General features: G+C 50.0%; 1 protein-coding gene across 4 annotated transcripts in view; it reads right to left on the bottom strand.

Moving 5' to 3' along the window:
* The window catches only part of SH3PXD2A (SH3 and PX domains 2A), a 248,697-nt gene that overhangs the window by 180,811 nt on the left and 42,881 nt on the right, over nt 1-25,005 (bottom strand). For 3 of the 4 annotated variants that reach the window (XM_060125289.1, XM_060125291.1, XM_060125290.1), the window contains exon 2: nt 13,998-14,078. In XM_060125289.1, coding sequence (XP_059981272.1) covers nt 13,998-14,078 — 81 coding nt within the window. Of the gene's footprint in view, nt 1-4,257; nt 4,383-13,997; nt 14,079-25,005 lie in introns of those variants that run through there. The other variant, XM_060125292.1, reaches the window with a different exon arrangement.

The raw sequence follows: 25,005 nt of genomic DNA on the forward strand, positions 1-25,005 counted from the left end.
AAGAAAAAGAGAAAAATCCCTGAAGCAAAAACTAAAACTCAGGCAGAGTTGCCAGGGGAGCCTAGTCAAGTGGCCCATGCAGTGAGGCTGGCCACCCTACCCCTCCCCAGGCTCTGCACCAGGCCAGCTGCTTTCACGAGGCTTTCCTGGAGGGGAGAACCTGACTCCTGCCAGGGAAGCAGGGAACACAAGAGGAAGAGCTCCCCGCGGAGCCCACCCTGGCGCCCAGCTGCAGGTTGGCTGTCCAGGTGACAGCACTGATGCAGACCCAGGTGATGGCTTCTCCTCGCGACCTCATAAACACGGCAGCTGCCCACCTAGGACGAGGTGTGGGAGGACGAGGAAGGGCAAGGCGGGAAAGGGCTTGGCCGCTGGAGGACCGCAGGCACCTGTGCTCCTCCCTGCGGGGCTCCATCCTCTGCAGAAGCAGGGATCCCCTGACCTCGGCCGTGCCAGGCAGTCCTGCCTCCACACCTTCACACGTGCAGTCTCCCTGCCTGGGTGCCTTCTCAGTCCACCAAACCCAGCCCTTCCCCTAGGCCCACCTCCAGTTCCACCTTCTCAGTAAAACCTGAGGTGGGAGGAAGGGAATCTAGCATTTATCAGACACCTCCTCTATCGGCACCAATTTATTTCTTAAAAAAAAGTCTCTGATGTCAATTACACCTCACTTTAAAATAAACATGTGAATAAAATGTAGCAAAATGTGAACATCTGTTAAATCTGTAGGTCTACAGATGCATTATATTGTTTTCTGTAGGATTAAAAAAAATTCATAATTAAAAATAAACACTAGAAAAGGAAAGCTGACTGGCTGCAATGCACAGAAGCAGCTGGAAGGGGCCGGACTGGAGCATTGGGAGGCCTGGTAACAAGGCAGTAGATACAAGGGAGGAATCAGGAGGGCTTGGCCGAGGGGCCTGGGGCAGAGAGGAGGGATCTGCAGGGGTAAGAGATGGTGCAGTGACTGAGAGAGGGAAGGAGGGAGGAGGGGAAGGAGGACGGAGGGGTCTAGATAGGGGCCGGGTTCGGAGCACGCTGAGGTGCAGGCAGGCATACGTGTGACTTTTAAGTGGAGATGCCTTGAAGGGTCAGCCTGCGGTCAGTTCATGCTGCATCTGTCTCCACCACTCAGCCCCACCCTGGACCCAGTGACTCGCCCATAGCAGGTGTTCAACAAACATGGTCAGGTGCTCACCCCCACCCGCCTTCTAGCTGACGACAGAGTCTGGGCCCAGAGAACTAGCCCCCATTGAGAAGATGCCCAAGGAGAACAGAGCCCCACCCCAAGCCTATTCCTGGTGCCCTACCTGACCCAGATGCCCGACAGCTGGTACCATATTTGGGGGCTAGCCTGCAAGGGCCATGCCCTCGCCTGGGCGAATGCCTACTGCTCAGCTATTTCTAGTGGGGACAGCAGTGGGGCAGGCGTGGCCCTGGAGGAACAGCTAGCACGGCGCAGGAAGGGATTAGGCGATGGAACAGATAGATGAGACCCTCTGTCCAGCTAGAGAAGAGGAAGAGCCAGCCTGTGGTCCCCACCTTACCCACAGGAGCCCCGAGCCCGACTCTCTGGGGCAGCCTGGGTGAGGGCTGAGAGCACCGCCAGGCCTGGGGCAGGGGGACTGCAGTCACATCTCTTCTAGGAGGGGGAAGACCAATGGCTGGCCATCATGGGTGCCCTCTGGAGGCAGGGCAGGCTCCCCACCAGGGTGCCAAGACCGTCACTGGATTCCAAAAGGAATGTGTACACATAAGCCATTGTCAGGAAAATGGTTAATTTCCCCTGAGAAGGGGGAGCAGCCCCACTCCCCATCGGGGCTTTTGCCTTTGAGGGTGCAGACTTGCCAAGCCCCTTGCTCATCACAGTCAGCGACCCTCCATACAGGTCACAGTCAGGCCCTCACCCGCCCTTCTCCCAGACTCCTGCTTGGGACATGGCAGCATCCCGGGGGGAAGACTACAGACAAAAGAGACCCAGAGACTGACAAAGACATAGCAGAGCCAGAGAAAACACCTCCAGAAAGGAGGCTGGGGAAAGGTCACAGGGATGAACAGAGCTATGCCCAGAGACAGGCCCAGACTCAGAGACCCTTGGGAGATAGAGATAACGAGAAACTGGGGAAAGAGAGAGACACAGAGAGAACACCATAGGGAGAATCCAAGACTCAAGGGCAGAGAAAAGGAAATGAACATACAGAAACTGACCATTTCTCTCTCTATCAGCCCAGCCCAAACCCTCCCCAGCCTGGGCAGTGGGTCAGGGCAGCACCCACCTCCAGAGGCCAGCCCAGCCCCACCTGCTCTGCAGCTGAAGCCTTCCCGGTAAGGGAGGGAAAGGACCCCCCTCCTCTCTGAGGTGCTGGGATCTCCCAGGCTGGCTCTGCAGTGCTCTAGCCCATGTAGGGGCACATCAAAGTTACAGGGGAGAGTGGACAGAAGGGTTTAGCCTGTGGAGTCCAGAGCCAGACGGCCGGTCTAGATCCTGGGCCCCCACCTGCAGAAAGGGTGGTTCTGCAGCTCTACCCTCCCTCACCTCGTTTCTCAACTACACAGCCAAGAAACCTAGGTATTCCAAACTGGCCCAAAGTGTCCCCCAAGTACATAATACGACGGATAAAATCTCAGTTTTGAGCCCTCCTACATGTGTTCGATTTCTTAGGCCATCCCTCCCCTCCACCCACAGGATAAAAACAAGCTCGTTTCCTTGGGGAGCCCGCAGGCCGGCCTTCACCAGAGATGCCCCGAGGAGAGCAGGTCGGCACCGTCTCAGTGGGAAGAATGGCTGCTTGTTGTGCGCCAGAGCCACCCTCTCTGCCAGCATCTCAGCTCCAGCCTGTACACCAGCCTCATGCTTCCTGTTTGGGTGGGGTTTTTTTAAGCCATTTCTGAATGTGGTCCATTTAGCCCCAGGGATGCCCCCATGCCCGTCCCATTCCGAGTCTCCTCCCCAGCCCCCAGCCAGCACTGAGCTCAGCCTTCCAGCATGGCTGAACTGGCCACTTTGTTCTGCTGGGCACCAGATAAATGCTCCCTAATTAGCAGATGGAGCCAAATCCTGGCTGGCATTTGGGGCTGTCTCCTGGCCAGCCCTGGAGCATTCATTTACTGCAGCTTGGGGGTGCCTAAGACCCTTTCATGGCTGGGAATGTTACCCTAGTTCAGGCTGGACAGACACCGTGTCCACAGGGCTGTGATCGCCACCCTAATGACTCTGTATAGCTGCTTCAGTCTCAGTGGGAAAGGTTTCCTGTGCGTTGTCTCCTAAAAATCTCACAAGGACTCTGTGAAGCAGTTTTTGCAATTAGAGTCATTTAGCAGATGAGAAGGCTGAGTCTCTTGGAGGTTAGGTAATGGCCCAGGGTCACACAGCTGATAAGAGGTAGTAGGGATGAGGTCACATTCATGTAAGTCCGTCTGACAACAAAGCCTGAGCTTCCCATCACTGAGAGCAAACTACTCCACTCGGAAAGTTGGGAAGTTGGTACCAAGAATCCCACAGGCTCTTTTGGAGAGCCTGCTGTCACCCAACTGTGGAGGTCTCTGAGGAATCTAAAATCTTTTTTCCTTGGCTCTAGCTAAATTTTGGATATAAAGGAAAGAACTACAATTCTCCAGTAACTCGCACAATGGCCTGGCCTGAGGAAATGTACCGGAGATGCAGTAACTGCAGCCCCCCAAATCACATGGGGGCTGATGCCCAGGGGTGGCAGGGTGCCGGTGAGGGAAATCACTGCATCTCTGGGTCACCTGGCTTGTGGCTGTCTTCCTTCCAACAAGCCCACAACTCAGGCTCCCACAGTTCACACTGGCTGTCTCAGGTCCACAAGAGTCAAAAGCAAAACCAACTGTTGCTGCTGTTGCGGAGGGGATACAAGGACGCCAAGACCTCAACAAGCAGGCTGGGATGCCCAAGCAGCAGGGCTGATGGCAGTGGTCTACACCCTGATTGCTCACCCATTCTATGCCTTCTGCGCCTACCCTGATTCTCCCACCAGTTGGCGGCTCTGGCTCAGGCTAAGGCTGTCAGCCTGGCTTTTCCACCCAGGATGACCCTGACTTCTCCCCTCGGGGTCCCCATTACCAAGCCTAGTGCCAGGCATGTAGCTGGCACTCCTCCAAGATGCCAGGGCTGACTTGAAATTCCTTCCTGTGGGAAGGCAGTGCCTTGGTCACAGTTGAAGGCTTCACGCAGCTCGCGCGCGCGCGCGCGCGCGCGCACACACACACACACACACACACACACACACCACTCACCTGGCCACCACTATAGATCTTCCTTCCCTTCATTCTCCAGCTTGGAGGGGACACTGTGCCCCCATGCACTGTGCAGCCAACTCTCCATTTGTTATCCAAAGAGGGGTAGATGGGGGCCCGGTGCGGGCAGAGCTGAGCTTGCTAGGTCAGACCTTGAGGCCTGAGGAAGAGGGAAGTGGTGGCAGCAGGGCCTCGCTGATGTCACACCCAAACACACCCTGACATGACACCCTCACGCCGGGAAAACAAGGTGTGCAGCTCGGAGCAATCAGGCAGGTGGTGTGGCCTGACTCAGATGCCACCTCTGGCAAAGCTGAGAGTTATTACCCAATGAGAGAAGTGGGCAGTGGTAGGCAGGACGCTTGGGCTGAGCTCCAGGCAGCAGCTGGGCAGAACTTTCTGGGAAGCGGAGAGAAGTCTTCTGCTCTGCACAGGCATCTTCTCTCCAGGAAGGGTGACTGATTGCCCCCTCCCCCCAGGAGCTCTCTTGGTGATGCAACAGGGGCTTCCTGCCCTCCTCAACCAAAAACAGAACGAAGACTTCTGGAGGGGAGGCTAGAATTCCAGATTGGAATAAACTAAAGCTAGAGCGCCTGAGCTCTAGTCCTGCTGTCACTTGCTGGCCCTGTCATGTAGACGAGTCACTTCCCCTCTTAGGGCCTCATTTCCTCATCTGTCAAATAAAGGAAATGGACTACATCAGAGGGTGGCCAATAAATTTCATCTCAAGGTACCATTGCCAATTGATAGGTAGTGTCTTCCTGAAGATATCTGGGTTTGTTTTTTCAGAAACACTCTGAGACCATGTATGGGCTCAGGACCCATGGAACAGTGTCAGCCACGGGCACGGGATGGGAATGTGCTGTGATCAATTAGTGATGCCTGCTGTGGACACAAGACCAGAAAGTGGCAGCATGAGTGCCAGATATGTTATCATCCTGATAGATGATTTCTAAGGGCCTTCTGGTCATGAAACTCAATTCCACCCCAGTTCGCCAGCAGATCTGGTTAATGCTGGTCAGCAAGCATGTACCTCCCATGTTGAGATATTTGCACACAGCTGATTTCTCTCCCTGAAAGATGTGTTCTCGTCTGCCCTGCAGGACAGTTACTGGGGGAGCAGGCAGCTCCCTAAGTCCCCAGTGCCCACACCCACCAGACTTCACCCAGAAGCTTAGAGCCAATGAATAGTGCCAAGGTTTACTACCCAGAGGACATTCCAGCTTTTCTTACAATCTTCCCCAATGTCTACAAAGGGGCTTCCCCCACTGTGTGACAATCCCACCTTGCCCCTGAGGGAGGATGAGCGAACAGAAAAAGGCAGAGATGGCTCCTGACTTCCTGGCGGTCACAAGTGAGGGTCTCGTCAGACACGGCTTGGTCCCTGAGGAACTCCTTGGGAGATGTGTGCCAGGACCACCTACAGACCATTTGCCAGGAAGACCACATGCACCAAATGCACGCAGGTACCAAGACAGGTGCTCACAGACCAGGTACTCATCTCTATAGGAAAAGATTAATTTCCCAAGTGCACCTGCAGCATGACAAGGAGCCCACAGCTCTGGCTGCTTCAGACCGTCGGACAAGCTCCTCTCCTCTCTTTGCATCCTTAAGCTCTGCCCGGGGCAGACGGTGGGGATGGCTGACAGCAGACCCTGCCACCGTACGCATCTGGCATGGACGTGTGGAGACCCTGCCCTATGTACGACGCCCATGGTCACCTCTCTCCATCTATTCTGGACCTGCAAGACCCCTCATGTACAAGGTCATTCCTAAACCCGTGGGGCTGGGGAAACTGCACAAGAAGGAGTCACTGTACAAACTGCAAACTTCATCTGCTTGGAGTGGAAAAAAAATAAACCCACCTTCAAGTGCACGCTAGCCGGGCACCTAGCAACCCAGGATTCCAACTCAGTGAACAGCTTTCCAACCTGAACCGGCCTGGAGGTACCATTTCCCCAGGCCTTCCCCACCCAACACTTCCTGGAGAACAGACACCCTATGGCCCTCTCCCCTCCGCTAGGCAGAACCTGCCAGAGGGGAAATCAGTAGACAGAGAGGAAACTAGAGTTCACCCTCAGGCCGTGGGGCCAGATGAAAGGGAGCAGCTGAGGCAGAGCCAGCTCCCGGGGGAGGGGAAGCCAGCCACAGAATTCCCAGGAGCTACTGGAATCCCCACAGGGCTCCCCTGGAATCCCCCTGTGTTCCATCAGGAATCTGAAAGATGCCTCTTTCCAAGAGCAAGGAAAAACTGTCGACAAATAGCAACTTTCTGAACAGCAGTGTTTTCCTAACAGAGGATGGTGGATTGGTAGTTACACTTCAGAGGTGAAACAGTTTATCTGGGAACACCGAACCACCACCACCTGCCTCTCCCACCTGGACGCAGACAGAGCTATGTGGTGAAAGTGAAGTCTGTATAGATGGGGCACAGGAAGAAACCTCGGCCTCCAGCTGGAGTAGGGATGTCCAGCTATTTTCTCTTGAAGTGAAGTTTCTGAGGACCTAACTGGTGAGTTCTCAGCTTCCCTGTCTAGTCCACACCAGTCACTATTCTCAGGACTTTCTTTACATGGATTGTCTCATTTCATTCTTACTATCACCCCATGAGGCAGGTATTTTTATTATCCCCATTACACAGATGAGAAAACTGAGGTACAGAGAGGTTAAAGAACTCACCAAAGGTTATATACAGCTAGTAAGTGCTGGAGCTGGTCTTGGAATCCAACCATCCTGACCCTGGAGTACCTGCCCTTAACCACTGCACTCCACAGCCAAGAAGCTCTCAGCGTGGTTCATCATGACACAAGAACCGCCACCCAAGTGCTTCTTGGCCCAATACACAGTTCATGTGTTGTAGGCAATACTGGAATACAAGATTCCAGTTTGACAAGATAATTTGGACAGGTCCCTGGGGTTTGCTGTAATGGATTCTAACCAGTTACATTCCATAGGAATGATCTAGAATGGTGATTCAGGAAATATGAGGTAATGTGATTTTAATAATCATTTTCATTTTCTTTCTCTTGTTAGATATGTTATTAATGTCTATTTTTTTAACCTGTGTGTTTTCTGTCCCATTATACTGTAATGACCAGGAGGAACACAGCTTATTTTAGACCTCCCACTTTTCCCACCTCCTCCCACAGGTATCTTTTAATTATTATATATAAATGTTGTAAGTAATACATGAATACATTCTCCTTTTTAAAAAAAGTAAGACATTACAAATAAGGCTAAGGTTCCCTTTTGACCAAGCCCTCCCTGCCATCCATGTCCCCAGCCCTCTTCCAGAGATAACTCTTTTACCAATTTGGAGTGTATCCTTCCAGACGTTTTAAAAATAATTGCGTACTTATGCTGTGCATGTACTTATACAAGATGTATCTTGTTGTTTTTGCATAATTGCTATGATACAATGTTTTGAAACTCGCACTGGGCATTCATTAACATTTCTTAGAGCTCCATCCATGGGACCGATCAGTCTCTATGGTTTTGACTGTTGTACAAAGTGGTATGAGACAACAGCTTACTTAGCCAACCCCTATGTTTCCCATTTTTGCCACGGCAAACAATAGGAGGCTTCCTGGGACTGGGGACTGACCTCAGTCAAGGCCAATGCTCTTGTCTGTCCAGGGCATGCGAGCAATCACAATGACCCTCAGCTTATCGCACTGTTGGCACTAGAACTGCCACACCATGTGCTGGGACTCCGTAGAATCCTTGGTACAAAACTGTTCTTAGAACGTGGCAAGTTACCTCCCCCAGGCTTTAGTCTAGGGTCAATGATCTCAAACAACACAGAGCTTGCCTTGATGATTAAAAGACAGAGCCTGCAGGGAAGACACCTCCCCCAGACCCCTCTTCTACTCTCAGGTTGATCCCTGCACACACCAGGATCACCCCAGTTTGACCTGAGCTGAGGCCTGCTCTGGACATCAAACCAAACTAAAGCTCACATAAATTTAAGGAATAGAAAAATGAACACAGATGTTTACCTGCAATGAGGGACTGGGGGGTAGAGCTCTTCTAATTATAAAAATGCTGTGATCCTGTAACTCTCCCTATATTATATCAGAACACGCCCACACACACATACACATCCCTCCTAAGGTTGGTTATTAACAATTTGCAGATTATAGTTTTGTTCACCCATCATAAGCCTGGCTATTTGAGAGCTGAAAAGTGAGTGTGACCCTGGGTGGGTAAGTGGGTGGAGACGCTGGAGAGATGAATAAGGAAGAGAGATAAAAGCTCTTCATAATAGGTTAAGCCCTTTAGAACAAATGAGCAAACCTGAACAGCCTTCTTAACTCTATCTCCCAAGCAGCATGGGGGAGGCTAAAGGGCCTCTCCCAGCTCTGATCAAATATTGACCCTGTGCACTCACTGGCCAGAGTTCAGACTAAAGGGCCAGCAGTACTATGGAGCCAATGTTTGCAGAGCAATTACTGCATCCCAGCGCCTTGTAGGTCAGATTGTGAAACAACCTTTGATGGAGCCGGAGCTTCACAGAGCCTTCCGGTCCTTCCTTGGTGGGGCGAGGTCTTGGGGGAGACACTTAACAGTGAAGGAGCTGTGCAAGGAAATTTACAGAGGCTGGAAACGTGGTCCAGCACCAAAGAGAAGGCAGCTTAAGAGCATCTGCGGTCCTTTTCCCTGCTCCCTCTCCCCTTAACTCCACCTCCAAGTAATCCAAACTCTTTATAACTAAACAGGCCTCAATATCAGGCCTTGTCCCTGCCAGCTCCCTCTGGGACAGGTCCCTTTCGTGGTCAGATAGGGCTGAGTGGTGGATTATTTTTAGAAGAAACCAATTTCCACTTGGAGACCTAGCGCCTCTCCTTTCCCTGTTCCCAGCTTGACATCTGAAATGCCCTTAGGAGCCCTTTCTAGTAACTGACCTGGTTTCCAGAAGAGGTGTTTGGAAGAGCTGTTGAATTTGAATTGCTCTATGGATGGGGCAAATCACGGTGGAATACAGTCCCCCTCCTGCCGCAGGGGCCCTGGAAGATGTTAGAGGACAACTGGGGAGGGCCTGGGAGGTGGCAGAGCACACTGGGGTGGGCGTAAAGCCAGATCGAGCCTGCTGTGTGTCCCCAATGGTCAGAGGCAGCACAGTCCAATAGAACTTCCTGTGATGGTAGAAATGTTCTGTATCTGCTCGGTATGTAGCCATTAGCCACTGCGGCTCTTGGGCACTTGCAATGCAGCAAGTATGACGAAGAAACTAAATTTCATTTCATTTAAAAAAAATGAAATGAACTTAATTGAATTCTTAAAATTTGATCTTTAAGTTTTTAAATTAACTTAAATTTACACGTAACTAGCCGCATGTGGCTGGTGGCTTACTGCATTGGACAGCACAAGTCTAAAGGTTCCATACCTGGTGCTTCCCAGTGGGTGGGAAGAGGGGCTGGGTTCACAGGCCCTTGAGTGAGAAGGTGGCAGAACCACTGGGGCTGAAGGCTCAAGAAAGAAACATGGGAAGAGAAGAAGGTTTTGGGCAGAGTAGAGGGTCTTATCCTAGTGCCCTTGGAAGGATTTCAGGGGGGCGTGGATGACCAAGCGGGTTATTAGAATTGTATATGTACATTCTTGCTTGTCTGGAAAGATGCATAAAAGAAACCCTGAGCCCCCAAAATAAAAGAAAATAACTCATTGGTCTGTCAGATAAACTTACTTCTTCAGGGAAGTCTGCTCTGATACCAGAGTATAAGGTTTCCCTAAAATATGTCTATGGTGCTTCTCTCTGTAGCATTTGGAATCATATAAAATAATATGTATATACATTTTTAAACTAAAATCTGTCTTTCCTCATTAAGCTGTAAGTCCCATAAAAGCAGTAACCAGATCTGCTTTTGCTCACCAATAAATCCCCACCCAGAGCCTGGCATCCTTCCTGGGACACAGAAGGCAGGCACTTAAGACTGAATAGGTTGGGATAGATGGATAGATGGATGGATGGATAGATGGGCAGATGGACAGATGGATGGACAGATGGAGAGGAGGCAGACAAGTACGCATAAATGAACGAACAAACTAAGAAATAAGTTAGGGACATACTTTACCTCGATAACTATAAATCTCAAAAAGCAACCAAATCCCCTCAAACTGGAGTGGGGGTCGTGGCTATATCACTCTAGGCCACTGTCACCAATCAAAACCATATGGGCAGGGCTCCCCTGGTGGTGCAGTGGTTAAGAATACACCTGCCAAGGCAGGGGACACAGGTTGGAGCCCTGGTCCAGGAAGATCCCACATGCCGCGGAGCAACTAAGCCCGTGCCTCACAACTACTGAGCCTGCGCTCTAGAGCCCGCGTGCCACAACTACTGAGCCCGTGTGCCTAGAGCCCGTGCTCCGCGACAAGAGAAGCCACCGCAATGAGAAGCCCGCGCACCGCAACGAAGAGGAGCCCCCGCTCGCCGCAACTAGAGAAAGCCCGTGCGCAGTAACAAAGATCCAGTGCAGCCAAAAATAAATAAAAATTAATTAATTAATTAATTAAAAAAATATATGGGCATCTTCTTAGTTGCCCCCTCCCAAGAAGGATGTTCTTTCCTTCCTCTTCATCCCCTGGCATGTTACTTGTACCTCAATCTAGTATTTATTTCATCTACAGTGGACTAAATTGCTTAAAAGTCTATTTCCCCACTAGATACAGACTCCTAGAAGGAAGGGACCTTGTCCTTCTCAAATGAGTGTCCCTCCGCCTGTGCCACTTCTGCCCTGCAAAAGTGCAAATGTGGTGGAGGCCTTGGCAAAGGCCAATTCACTCTTACGACGAGCCAGCCTGCTTTCCTCATCTTTATACTTCCACCCTTGCCATGCACAGCCAGGCTAAGGCTGCCAGATTTAGCAAGTGAAAAATACAGGACAAAGGATAAAACAGGAATTTCAAATAAACAATGAATAGCTTCAAAAAAACGTTTTTTGGCTGCACCATGTGGCATACGGGATCTTAGTTCCCCTGACCACGGATCAAACCCGTGCTCTCTGCAGTGGAAGCGCAGATTCTTAACCACTGGACCACCAAGGAAGTCCCAATGAATAACTTTTTAGTATATCTCCTGCAATATATGGGATATACTTATACTAAAGAAAAGTATACAGTCCCCAGAAAGCCCAGAACCATGAGTTAGTAAAGCCAGTTAGGCAGCTTTCCCCGGGCTGGCTTAGTCGGCGCAGTACTTCCAGGGTTCCAAGGTGGGCCTCAGCCCAAAAGGGGAGGAGCAAAAGGATTCTGAGAATAGCGCTCTACGGCTCACACCCCTCCTCCCAACTCACTCCGTCCTGTCCCAGTGGCAAGCTCCAGAGACAGCTTGTGGGATTGTGTACGCTCTGACACAGCCCTGGCACTGAGCGGCAACTCAGCAGAGTGAAGCCAAGGGATGAAAACGAGAAAGCAACACCATGACAGGAGGTACTAAGCGCCCAGACCCTTCAGCCAGGCAGCGCAGCATCCTTGTCACCTGTTAACACCAAGTAACTCACTAGACAACCATGTGCTGGGGAAAACATGGATTTGCTCGTTTCCTCCTCACAACAACCCTACTGAGTGGGTACCATGTGAACCTTCATTCTACAGATGAGAAGATGGAGAAGCTAAGGAAGGAACCTCTCTGGAGTTACAGAGTGACAGAGCCAGTAACTGGTCCCAGGCAATGTGTCCCCAGTGCCTAAGCTCCAAGCTGAGTTCTCAGAGCCACCAGTGACCAGAGACGGAATTAGCAATGCCATTTATTCTTCCTCTATAGGAACGCCATATTAAAATCAGAGATCCTGATAAATAAGAAAGGCTTTCTAAAATGAAGGCCATTACAAGTCATCATGTCAAGTTCTGAAAAATGGGTTCCCAAAATGCTTGGTTGAAAGGTTAAATTCCAAAGAACCATCCCAACCCCTTTCCCAACTGCATCTACAGGGTAACAATGACCCACATGGACAGGCCTGGCCATGCTCATGACTAGGGCCAGCGCATCGTACAAGCTGCCTCATGCCATGTGTCCCCTCTCAACACACAGGAAATGAGCCCTCCAGGCAAGGGAGAAGTGGGGGGAGCAGCATTCCTTTCCTGTGAGATTCTGTAACTAGGGAGGGGGTAGGGGAATAGAACAGAAAAGAGGGGGGAGAAAAGTTCTGATTTGAGAGTTTCCCTCTGGCTCATCAATGAGTCCTTTCAGGGTTCCCTCTCCCCAACTAAGTGATCATTTCCTGTCCAGCACACTACACCCATTGATGGGGTATCAGCAAATCCCAACAGTTTATGCCGGAAGGACACGAGGAGACTGGACAGGAGTTGATGGGGGAAGAGGAAGAAGGCAGGAGCTTAAGGTGTGGCTTTCAACCCCATATTGTTAGCGATTAAGAGAGGATTTGGAATGCAGGGAGCTGGCTCACCTTTGGCTCATCTCATAGACAGAGCCATAATGACAGTGGGATAAAGTCAGGTACTTGGAGGCAAACATGCAAGCCTGGCCTCTCCAAGATGACTCACCACCAGAGGCCTGCAAAGGAAGGAGTGGACCTTGGTTGTGAGGGCCAGCAGTGGATGTCTCTTCTTTGTGTTTTTATAGGCCTAAACCAGGCTCATAGCCCTAAGGAAGAATCTAGAACCTCTCAGCTTTCCCTTCCTGATATAGGAAGGGTTGCTGCCCAACTCTCAATAATTCTGCCTTGTCTGGTGCCTGCCTCTGATAAACAGGGGTGGGTCCCCTAGTGGCCATGTCTGTGTTCATGTCTGTCTACCCTAGACCATAGTGATTAGTGCAGAGAGGGCACCTGACCCAAGTCAGGCCAATCAGAGTCTTGCCTGGGATTTTTCAATTTGGAACTGGGAGACAGTCAGTCTCTCTGCTGTTGGGAACCATAAGATATGAAATTTGGGAGCTACTGACAGCTGAACTACTGATGACAGTACCCAGAGAGAAGCCAAGACAAGACAGAGGGAGAGCAGCTTTGGTTTCAGGTGTTCCTGAAGCCACTGCCTCTCTCCCCTTTCCACCATCTGGTTGACTGCATAAGCTTCCCTGGTATATCCTTCCAACCAAGTCTCCTTTTTGTCTAAGCCAGTATGAGTGTAAAACTATTACTTGTAACCTAAAGAGGCCTAATCAAATTAGTTGGCCTCAAGGGAGGTGTCTACAATGGAATTGTGGATCCATGCTACCATCCCCCTGTGTGACATGCCTGGGTATGTTAGAGAGACACACATATCATACACTTGTACAAACAGGGAGATAAGAGCCTTATTTGGTTACACAGACACAGCGGTATGCCGCATTTGTGTCTGTAGTTCAAGAAACAGCTTATTTTCTGTTTCAGTCTTTTCTGTGTGTTTGCTTTTCTTTGCCTGCAATGATGTGGTGGCTTGTGTCTCACCCTGGATGTTTACAGACACATGTCTGCTCAAGTACACAGCACCTATGGCCAACCTCCCGCCTTTCCGCCCTGGTTTACCACACTCCAGACGAAGGAGGGTGACAAAGCATGACTATTAAGACCGTCTGAGGAAGCCAGAGAAGCCCCAAGTACCTGCCTGCATCATCCAGGACTGAGCCCAACCCAGCTTGACCGCCGAGGTTCCCTCTTCTGTCCCTCTGCTCTGCCTAGACTCTGACCCTGAGAGCTTGGGAAGGGGATTCTCTGGATGACTGAGGACGTGAGAGAGGCCAACCCACCAGACACTCAGGCCACTTCGTGTGGAACCAGGCACCATCTGAGCTCAGACCCACTCACCTGCAGGTCAAAGAACTTGCTGTACCTCCGGTAGATGGTCTGGGACGTGGAGTCGGACCAGGTCACGTTAATGATGTATACCTGTGGGGAAAAGATAAGAGCAGGTGAGTGGGTGACTAAAGCAGGGCCTCAAGCTGTGCCAGGCATCGTTTAACATGACCGTGGGTGTTCCAGGCCAGGACCATCCTTTTTCTCATCTTTGTCCCCAGGGCTTTAGCACAGTGTCAGGTACACATGGATGCTACACATGTGTCTAAATACACACACACACACACACACACACACACACACACACACACACACACACACACACACACACACACACACACACACCTAGAAGGGTATTCAATAAAATGCTAAGGATGATTATCTTAGGAGGGTAGGGTTACAAGTGGTTTTAATTTTCTTCTTCTTGTTTATGTGTATTTTATACAATGAACATAAATTTGGAGTTGTTTAAAATTTTAAGTAGCTTATTTCCACTGGTTCTCAAACTTTACGGTGAATGAGATTCTGCAAAGGGCCTTCCAAAATTGCAGATGTCAGGACCCCACCCTCTGAAATTCTGCATAAGTAGACCTGGGTTTTAGAGGATCAGGCATCTACATTTTATTCTTTTTAACAATTTTTATAGAGCAGTTTTATTTTCATAGAAAAACTGAGCAGAAGGTACAGAGGTTTCCTATATATCCCCACCCCCACACATGCACAGCCTCTCCCATTACTAACATCCCTCACCAGAGTGGTACATTTGTTGAAATTGGGCATCTATGTTTTAAAAAACCCATTCCAGGTCATTCTGCCACAGTTGATCCTCAGAACACACTCTGAACCCACTTCAGGAGACTGTAAGCATTTCAGAGATGTGTGGTTCATCCCAGTATCCCTAAGTCTTAGCTCTGCGTCTGGCACTGAGTGGGTGCTCAACCATTCTGCTCCATTGAACAACCAAACTGACCCTCTGGATGAGAGGTAGATTTACAGGAGAGAAATTAGCACATGGAAGATTTGTAAACTTTTCTGAAATGAAGGCATTTCAGGACCCCATTCCCAATGTCACCCCAGTTCCCAGTGCTCAATCAGGCTCTGGACTACTGCCTCAGGCCACTCTGGAAGGCTCACCTAGCCCAGGAGGTGGGTGGGACTCCAAACTGGAGAAGGAGAGAAAGTCCCAGGCCCACACAATCTGTCCTATTTTTCCCACCATTTCTGTCCCTCTTATCTGAACTCACACCAAAGACACGCCTTCCTGGGAGAGGCTTCAGTTAGAGGGAGGGTCCCCTCACACAACCTCAGGGCTACTCCGCTGAACTTCCCCACGGTGCCTGTTGTGATGTCTCCAAGCACAGCATTAAGTGAGGGCGACCCAGGGTTAAGACGTGGGCGAGACCTCCACCTGCTTCCTCCCTCAGAGGAGAATGAGCTGCTGTAGGTCACAGCACTGGTTCCCCTGCCAGGATGCCCCGTCCACCAGAATCACCTGCAGACCTCCCTAAAAACCCATATTCCCAGGATTCTGCCTAGCGATTCTGATTCAGGAGGTCTGAGGGGACTCCATCAGAGAGAAGAACAAAGTGGCCAGAGAGGTCAGGGTCACAGCCACTGTGAGAAGGAGGGAACATTAGCAAAGAGAAGGAGCATTTGGAAACCTTGGCATCAGACTGGCTGACTTCACCACATGCCTGAAGCAGGGCTCTCTTGGTCTGCTCGGGCTGCTAAAACATAATTCCATAGATGGGTGACTTAGACAACAACATTTATTTCCCACAGTCATGGAAGCTGGAAGTCCCAGATCAAGGTTCCTGGTAGAACCTTCCTCCTGGCTTGCAGATGGCTGACTTCTGTTGTGTCTTCACATGCTGAAGACAGAGTGAGCTCTAGTCCCTTCCTCTTCTTATAAGGGCACTAATCCCATCATTGGGGCTCCATCCTTGTGACCTCACCTGAACCTAATTACTTCCCAAAGGCCCCACCTCAGACACCATCATACTGGGGATCTGGGCTTCAACATGTGGACTTGAGGGGAGGGGAGGGGGAAGGCACGAACATTTACTTCACAGCAAGGGTTCCACACACAGGAGTATGAGGCTTTATGTTTGGCTGCTCAGTTAACAGCCAAAGAAATGAGCTCTGAATCTAGTCCCTTCTCCCCTCCGATCTCTAAGTCACAGAGTCAGCCTCGTGCCGTGTGGAGTGTTTGTTCTGAAACACACCCAAGGAGAGCGCCATAAAGCAAAGCAAATACAGCTGAGTGTTGCCACCCTGAAATGGGGTATTTATGATATGACATGTTTTATGTGATCCCAACTAAGAAAGACCATAAAATGAAAAGGCCATCCCTACCCTCACAAGCCCAAAATAAAGTGACATAAATAAATATATAGGGATATGCTTTGCTTTATACATATACAAACATATAACTCACACAATAAATTGTAGAAACCATTTAGGTAATGGTTACTATGTGCCAGCAGTGTAAAGCACTCATACGCATTAGCCCGTTTAATCTTCAGCCCAAGAGGTAGCTACCATTGTGATCCCCATTTTGCACAAGAGGAAGTTGAGGTTCAGAGAAGCCAAATAACTTGCCCAAGGTCACACAGCTAGGAAAATACAGAGCAAAGGATAGAACCTAGGTCCAACTGAGTCTAATCCCTATGCTCTTAACCACACTGGACTGTCTCCCTATATGTAAATTCAGGAGTGGGGATATTTAATCAAACTACTTGATGAGGACTGAATGGCATTTTTAAAAATAAAGTTTTGGGTAATCAGAAAAGTCTGTACAACCCTTGAGGAACATGGGGGAGGAAGGCTAATTCTGAGAGCCTGAGACCAAGAAGAGATAGAACTTGGCCCAGACAGAGGTCAGCGGTTAAGAATGCTACAAAACCAGACAGACACAGAGGAAACTCTCATACACAACTGGCTTCACCGACTGTGGCAGGATGCTCTGGGGTTTCTCACAGGGGTTATAGCCCACCCCATCACCCCTGCTGACCCCCAGCTCCTTGACTCCCAAATCCTGCCAGCTACATCTCCCCTCCCACCTGCATCTCCCCTTCCCACAGATGCTGTGCACGACAGGTGCTGCCTTCCTGACCTCCGCCCAGGCAGATGCACTGTAGGGAGGCCCCAAATGACCGGGTCCTCTCGGGAGAGAGCCTGCACTCGCTCGCAGGCCATTAGACAGTAGTCTTTCTCCCTGGCCAACCAAGTGGGACCCAGAGGAAGGGCTTAACTGGGGCTTAACATGACCCATGCTCCATCCTCCCTAGTAATTAGGGGCTTCCCTTCACCTCCCAGGGAGAATTAATCACAGGCTCACTGCCTCTGGCAGCTGGGAGGTCTCTCCTTTTGCAGAGGAGGAACCTAGGACCGAGGATGGAGATTTGCCAAGGAAAAGGCACAGAGCCTGGAGTCAGCCACTCCCGGGTTTCACTCTTAGGACCTTCCTTATCATCGGCTGTGAGACCTCAGCCCAGCCTCTCAGACCCTCAGGCCCTTCCTCTATTCTATGGGCACAGTCTTCAGGGCTATGGGGCCTGATCCACTACGTTGGTTTCATTGCAGGTGTGCTCACCCCGTTAGTGGTGGAGCTGGGACAGGAACCCAGACCTCCTAATTCCTAGTCTAGGACTAATCAGCACATGACCAGCGTACACCTGCCCTAGAAAAGTCCTTCTTCCTTGACTACTGAAAACAGTTGAAGAGTCACAGGGCATTGTCACTATCTAACACTTGACCTGAACCCACAAGGAAGACAGGCCTCTGGTGACTTACATGTAGGGGTCGGGGGGTGGGGAAATGAGCCTCCACCCCCTGGTTCTCCCAAACCTCTGCGATTTGCCAGAGCCTCCCAGCGCCACCCCCAGCCTACCCTCCTGGAAAAACAGTGTAAAGCCTCAGTGGAGGAACCGGTCAGAGACTTCCCCGGAGGTAAGCCCGGAGGATCTGTGGGCAACCTCCAGGCCCCTTTCCCTCATCTGGGCTGTACGCCTGTCTGCTTTCTTCCAAACCTTGACCATCCTAGATGATCACTCCAGATGAGCAAATGATACACAAAATTCCAGCCCGACTCACATCCCCAAATCAGAGTTTCCCAAGCCTCCCTGAGCTGGCTGTGCTGGAGCCCCCAGCGATAAAACGCAGAGAAAGAGCAGGTGGAGGGCAAGGGGGACAGGGCAGAGGTCACTGGAGAAAGCCAGCTCTGTTTACCGGGCTACGTCAGGGCCCCAGATAAACTCTCCTCTGGCTGCAGGAGTGACCAAGATAACGTTACCCAGCAGCTGGTTCCAAGCAAGGTTTGCAATTAAACACCTGCCTCCACACACTGTACTTGGAGTTACGTTTCCCGGGTGGAGTTTCCCTTCCTTCTGGATTTTAAAAACTCATGGATTCTATTACCCCATCTCTGGCCACTTCAGGCAGATGGCAAGCATCTAGAAATTGCATCCAGCCTGCCCCGGAGAGGAAGCCCCAGAGTCTCAAGTTCACCTGCCAGGCTCACCCTCTTCCGAGGAGGGTCTCCACCACAGACACAAGTACAGAAGCTCCACGACGCCTCGGTCCCGCCAGCCCACCCGTTCCAAGGCCATCTTGGGCTGCCTCCCATCTGCTCAGCTCATTAGGCCCAGAAATGTCTGAGGCTTCTGAGACTTCCAAGTCCTGCTCCTTTCAACAAGGAAGTGGCCTTGATGCAGATCAGACCCGCAGCTCAGCGCCAGAGCAGAGAATGAAGCCCAGCCCAGTTTCCATGGAGGGAGGTCCATGATCAGACCTGGGCTGTGGCCAATTAATGACCCAAAGTTACGGCCTAATCATTCCTAGACGGCCTGGGACCTGCCCCTGTTTAGTTAGAAAGTGCCAGTAAGTACCCATTGCTCCCTGTACTGATGAAAAGTACAGTTAGAGACAAGGAGTTAGGGACCGTGGGGGAAATCCTCTATCTTTGTGGCACTGTGGCTCAGTTTACTAAGGAGGCCTTTTTCCCCTGGACCCCTGCCAGCTGCCCCTGGCCCCAGGCCAAATGGAAACTCAGTGACAATCTTCCTTCACCGGCTCCCAGCAACACAGGGTGGGACCAGTTGGCTAGGACTAGGGCCATCGCATAGAGTTGTGTAAGTTGCTCACTGTCCAAAGACTGCCCGGGACAAGTAGGGGTCGAAATCTAGCCTATCCTCTGCATCCCAAACTGTGCACCCTGGCTCCAGGCTGCAGGCACACAGATAAAGGAGCACCTCCTTCTAATGCATACAGAATGGTTCTGGCCAGGACAGAGCACCTTGTCCCCTGGGTAGGTTGTCAGTGCTTTCCAGGGCCCTTGAGGTTACGGTATCTTCTCAGGACCCAGCTCCTCAACTTTCCCAAATCTTCTAGATGGAGGGATGCTTAATGTTTGAGATGGACTGTTCAGAAGTCTGAATGAACGCATTCCAACAGCCGGTAAAGGGGAGGTTACATTTAGGGACATGATCGCTTCTCTGGCTTCCTACTGGAGAAGTTCATCACGTTCTTCCCCAAGAAGATGATGGCAGCCCTAAGGTACCAATAGGCTCTAACCTTCTATTCAAAGGGCCCCATGTACTAAGTCCTATCACGGGCAGGGGAGTCCCAAGTTAGGCTGGGCTGGTCCTCAAGATGCAGACCACCCAGCAGGGCAGAGGACCCCAGGGCTGCTGCTCCCGGCGCAAGTAGCTCCACCAAATGCTGGGCTGATGCCCCTTCTCCTCCCTGCTGGGGCCCACTGGCCCCCCCACCAATAAGCAGCAGGGGCCCCGGTATCAAAGACCCATCTTGACAACACTTGGCCGCACCCAAATTGAAAGCTCCCCAGATTTCATCATCTGACCTGGGCCCACCAGCCTAGCAGGTCTGGGGCCATCTCTTGTGCTCACAGTCTGTTTTTCACAACTAGCCAGTTATTAGATCTGCCTTTGTTTTCTAATTGTTGGCTCAGAATGACCCAGCACTGGACACGTGCTGTGTCCCTGTCTATTTCACGTGGGCCACTATGTCCTCCCAGGTCTCCCCATGGGCAGCAGCTGTGTTCCCTGACCCCCTGCGGTGCCCTGGGCCTGCCAGTCCGCTGGGCACACTGAAACACGACTGGCTGGCTCATGAGTGAAAATCCATTGGGTTTGAAGAACCAAAGAGGTCGCTAGCAGCAACCCTTGGGGACTGCCCCCCACTCCAGAAGCAAATCCCCAGTGGCCAAGGGGCAGAATATAAAATACATCCGGTCAGTGCAAAGGTCTTTGCCAACCCAAAACCCTACCAGCAAAATTAAGTTCAATGGCCTGTGGCCACCTGGATAAAGTTTCTGAGCACCCTCGGGGTGTGGTCCTTTAAAATTCTGACATTTCCTCTGGGGTGGGTGATTGTTCTTGGGGTGGGAAGGGTAGTGACACTGCAAATTTGGGGAACAAGCAGCACTTAGAAGTCTGGACTTGGGGGGTAACCTCCACCCCAGCACACACACACACACACACACACACACACACACACACACACACAGATCCACTACAGGGTTAATGACCAGGCGGTGGAGCCTTTCAGACCTCAGAGCACACTGTTCAGGCTCGCTCTGGACCTCACGTTTATGGAGCAGTCACAGCAAATGCAGCAGAAGCAAACCTCAGAAAGGCTCTGCCAGAGACAGGGTGTGTGGCCAGCAGGAGGCTCCTCCCAGAACCACGATCCACCAATCCCCTCCAAACACAGATGCCGTCACTGCAGGCCTGCGTCAAATGGTTCTCATCTGGGAAAAGAGCTTTTTTCCTTCCAGGTTCATTGAGATATAACTGACATACAACACGGTATAAATTTAAGGTGTACGGCCTAATGATTTGACTTAGATACATCATGAAATGACTGCCACAGTAAGTGTAGTGAACATCCATCATGTAATATGGATATAATATCAAAGAAATAGAAAATGTTTTTCCTTGTGATGAGAACTCTTAGGATTTACTCTTAACAACCTTCATATAAAACGTACAGCTGTGTTAATTATATTTATCACGTTGCACATTATATCACTAGTACTTATTTATCATAGAACTGGGAATTTGTACCTTTCATCCAATTCCCCCTCCACCTACCCTCCTCTGGTAACCAGAAATCTGATCTCTTTTTCTATGAGTTTGTTTGTTTATGAAGTATAATTGACCTACAACACTACTTTACTTCCTGGTACACAATACAGTGATTCGATATTTCTACACATTTCAAAATTATCACCACAATAAGTCTAGTTACCATCTGTCAGCATACAAAGGTATTACACAATTATTGACTATATTTACTATGCTGTAATTTCATACCTGTGATTCATTTATTTTGCAGCTGAAAGTTTGTACTTCTTAATCTCTCTCACCTATTTTTCTCCTCCCCCCATCCCTTCCCCTCTGGCAACCACCTGTTTGTTTTCTGTATCTATGACTCTGTTTCTGTTGCTTGTTCATTGTTTTGTTTTTTAGATTCCACATATAAGTGAAATCATACAGTATTTGTCTTTCTCCATCTTATTTCACTTAGCATAATACCCACTAGGTCCATCCATGTTGTCACAAATGGTAAGATTTCATTTTCATCCTCTTTATGGCTGAGTAAATACTGGGTTGGCCAAAGGGTTCGTTCGTGTTTTTCCATAACATCATACGGAAACCCAATATATATTACATTAATTTACATTATATATTTATTTATATATTTTTTCATTCTCTTTATGGCTGAGTAACATTCCATTTTATATATGTGTGTGTGTGTATTTATATATAAAACATATTCTTTTTTTTTTTTTTTTTTTGCGGTACACGGGCCTCTCACTGTCGTGGCCTCTCCCATTGTGGAGCACAGGCTCTGGACGCGCAGGCTCAACGGCCATGGCTCATGGGCCCAGGCGCTCCGCGGCATGTGGGATCTTCCTGGACCGGGGCACGAACCCGTGTCCCCTACATCAGCAGGCGGACTCTCAACCACTGCGCCACCAGGGAAGCCCTAAAACATATTATTTATCTAGTCATCTGTTGATAGTCATCTGTTGATAGGCACTTAGGTTGCTTCCCTATCTTGGCTATTGTAAATAATGCTACAATGAACATAAGGGTGCATGTATCTTTTCTAATTACTGTTTTCGTTTTCTTCAGATAAATACCCAGAAGTGGAATTGCTGGATCATATGGTAGCTCTATTTTTAATTTTTTGAGGAACCTCCACACTGCTTTCCAAAGTGGCTGCACCAATTTACCCCCCCCACCAACGAGGCATGAGGTGTTCCTGTTTCTCCACATCCTCGCCAACACTTATTTGTTGTCTTTTTGATAATAGCCATTCTGACAGGTGTGAAGTGATACCTCATTGTGGTTTTGATTTGCATTTGGAAAAAGGGCTTTTAAGGGGATTTGGAGGAGGGGATACTCAGCAGGCTCTTAAACTGTATCAAACACCTTCAAGAGTGTTTGGTCGGTACTCATCACACTCAGGGCCTGCCATCGTTTGCATGAATCATGGGCCTCGACTGTTTATTTAATTTTGAGGGCAATGCATAGGCAAGAGGGTTTGGAGGAAGCGTCCATATTGCTGTTGCCTCCATTTATTCCTCTGCAAGATGGGGATAACAGTGGTTACTTCACTGGGGGGCTGTTGTGAGGATTTGTGATCTAACCCTGCATCTCCCCATTAGAACACAAGCTCCCTGAAGGCAGATTATGGCATCCTAACGCCCAGCAAGACACTTTACACCTAAGACGCACTCATTTAATGTCCCCTAAGTAAGTGAAGGAACGAAGTAACCAGCTAATGTCGAGCGAGTGCTTGCCTGGTGCCTGGTTTTGTGCCACTCTAAAGATGAGGCAAAGTCCCCGACCTCCAGGCCCTTACAGCTCAGCTGTGGCAGCCAGACTCACACTGACAAACTAAGTAGGGAAACAGTATACGGTGGAGTGATGGGATGCCAAAAAGTGAGGCTCAGGAAGGACCACAGGCAGCATTGGCATCATGGAGGAGGAAGACGGCTTTGAAAGCATTTGGTGGATTTAAATTTTAGCTTCAACATTTCTCTGCTGTGTGGGCTTGGGCATGTGTCTTAGCCTTTCTGAGTCAGGGTCTCCTTAGCTGCAAAGTGTGGTTTATAAAGGGATCTTCCCGTTAAGTGTGATGAAGCACATGGGGGCGCCCAGCACAGGGCCTGGCACATGGGAAGCGCCCAGTGAACCTTTGCTATTTAGATACTCAGGAAGGCGGGGGGGTGAACTGACTTCTTTCCATTTGTCCTGAGACTTGGATCATGACACCAGGAATAGGAGTAGGAGGGGAGCAGGATATGAGAAACAGGGACACAGATGGGCAGGGTAACACACACACACACACACACACACACACACACACACACACACACACACACACACACACACACACACACACACACACACACACATCCCACTACTAATAACAAGCCTGGCCTGGGAAAGTAGAAGAGCAAAAATAACTGTGCTGCCCAGGGCTGGGAAACAATGGTCATCCTCAGGAGCACCCCGCTGAAAGGATGGACGGGCTGCAGCAAGCCCCTCGGGGTCGGAGGCTTTTTTTCTTCTTTTTTTTTCATGTTTCCTGGACAGGAAATGAGTGTGCAAAGTAGGAGCTCCCAGGATTTACAAACCCTATGTGGACCTTAAAAAAGATTCAGATGTCGAAGCTCTGCCCTTAGTCACCAGAACTAGGACAGAAACAGCAGGAAGAGCCAGTTTTCTACAAACCTTTTTCTTAAATGCAGGAACTAGTGGTTTCATTAGGAACAAAAATAATAGCCATGTCTGTTTATTGATCACTTATTGCATTCCAGGCCTTGCTAAGCACTTTATCCAGATGATCTCATTTAATCCTTACATTGATTCTGTGAGGAAGGTGTTATTGTCTCCAGTTGACAAATGAAGAGACCTCAAGAAATAACTGATCTACCTGAGGTCCCATGGCAGGTGATGGAGCTCAGGTTCAAATGCAGTGTTGACTGCTGTAGCCCAACCACTTCGTCCTCTGATAACTACACCAGACTGCCTGGAACCAGGCAGAGCCCCTGTCACAAGGATTTGCTCTGTCAGGTGGCTGCTCCACGTGTAGGTGACCCATCAGTCAGTACTGAGGCCACCCTGAGGCAGGGGGTAAGGAGCCCTCTATGGGGACCAGCACTCTATTTTGCACAGTTTAGAATCAATCTGATTGGCTAGGGACTTCCTTGGCGGTCCAGTGGTTAAGACTCCGCCCTTCCACTGCAGGGGGCATGGGTTCAATCCCTGGTGGGGGAACTAAGATCCCGCATGCCTCTTGGTGTGGCAAAAAAAAAAAAAAAAAAAAATCCGATTGACTACATGAAAAGTTGTTATTCTCCCTGAGCCTCCACTCCCCCATCTATAAAATGGGGGTGGTAACACCTGCTTCACTGTGAAGATTAATGAGAACACAAGCAAAGCACAACCACGGAGCCTGGGACACTGTAGCTGCTCAATAAACGTCACCTCTCTTCCCCGCCATACCCTTCAAAGTGCCTAGCGCAGTCTTCTGCGCTCTTGGAGTTTTAGCCTCTTCCCTAGAATTTCCTGGAGACACCAATGAGCCCAGAGTCAAGAAAGGAAGGCATTGTGGTTTCTAGGGCTCTGGGTGTGGTCCCCACTGCTCGCTCTCTAGAGTACCTGAGGGCATGTGGTTGAACCTTTGTACCTCCCTCCCTCCAGCCCTGCCACCTCCCTCTGTTCCCAAGCCAGCTTATCAGAGAAAATGTGTCTGACCACCTTGAATCAGCAGGTGCTCTAATGGAGAGGCCCAGCAATTGGTGGGCATGGATGTCTTGGGTAATGCCCAGGAGCCCAGAGAGGGTGGCAGGGTGTCCAGGCTAGAGGAAGGAGGCTCTCCCAACTGTGCAAATTGAGAAAAACTCTACATGCATATTGACATTCAGGAGCTAGAGTCCTGGAAACCTTAAACAAACGTATCCTCTCCCAAACCACAGAAA

Source organism: Lagenorhynchus albirostris, chromosome 16 (genome assembly GCF_949774975.1).
Source record: "Lagenorhynchus albirostris chromosome 16, mLagAlb1.1, whole genome shotgun sequence".
In the NCBI taxonomy this organism is placed as follows: Eukaryota; Metazoa; Chordata; class Mammalia; order Artiodactyla; family Delphinidae; genus Lagenorhynchus; species Lagenorhynchus albirostris.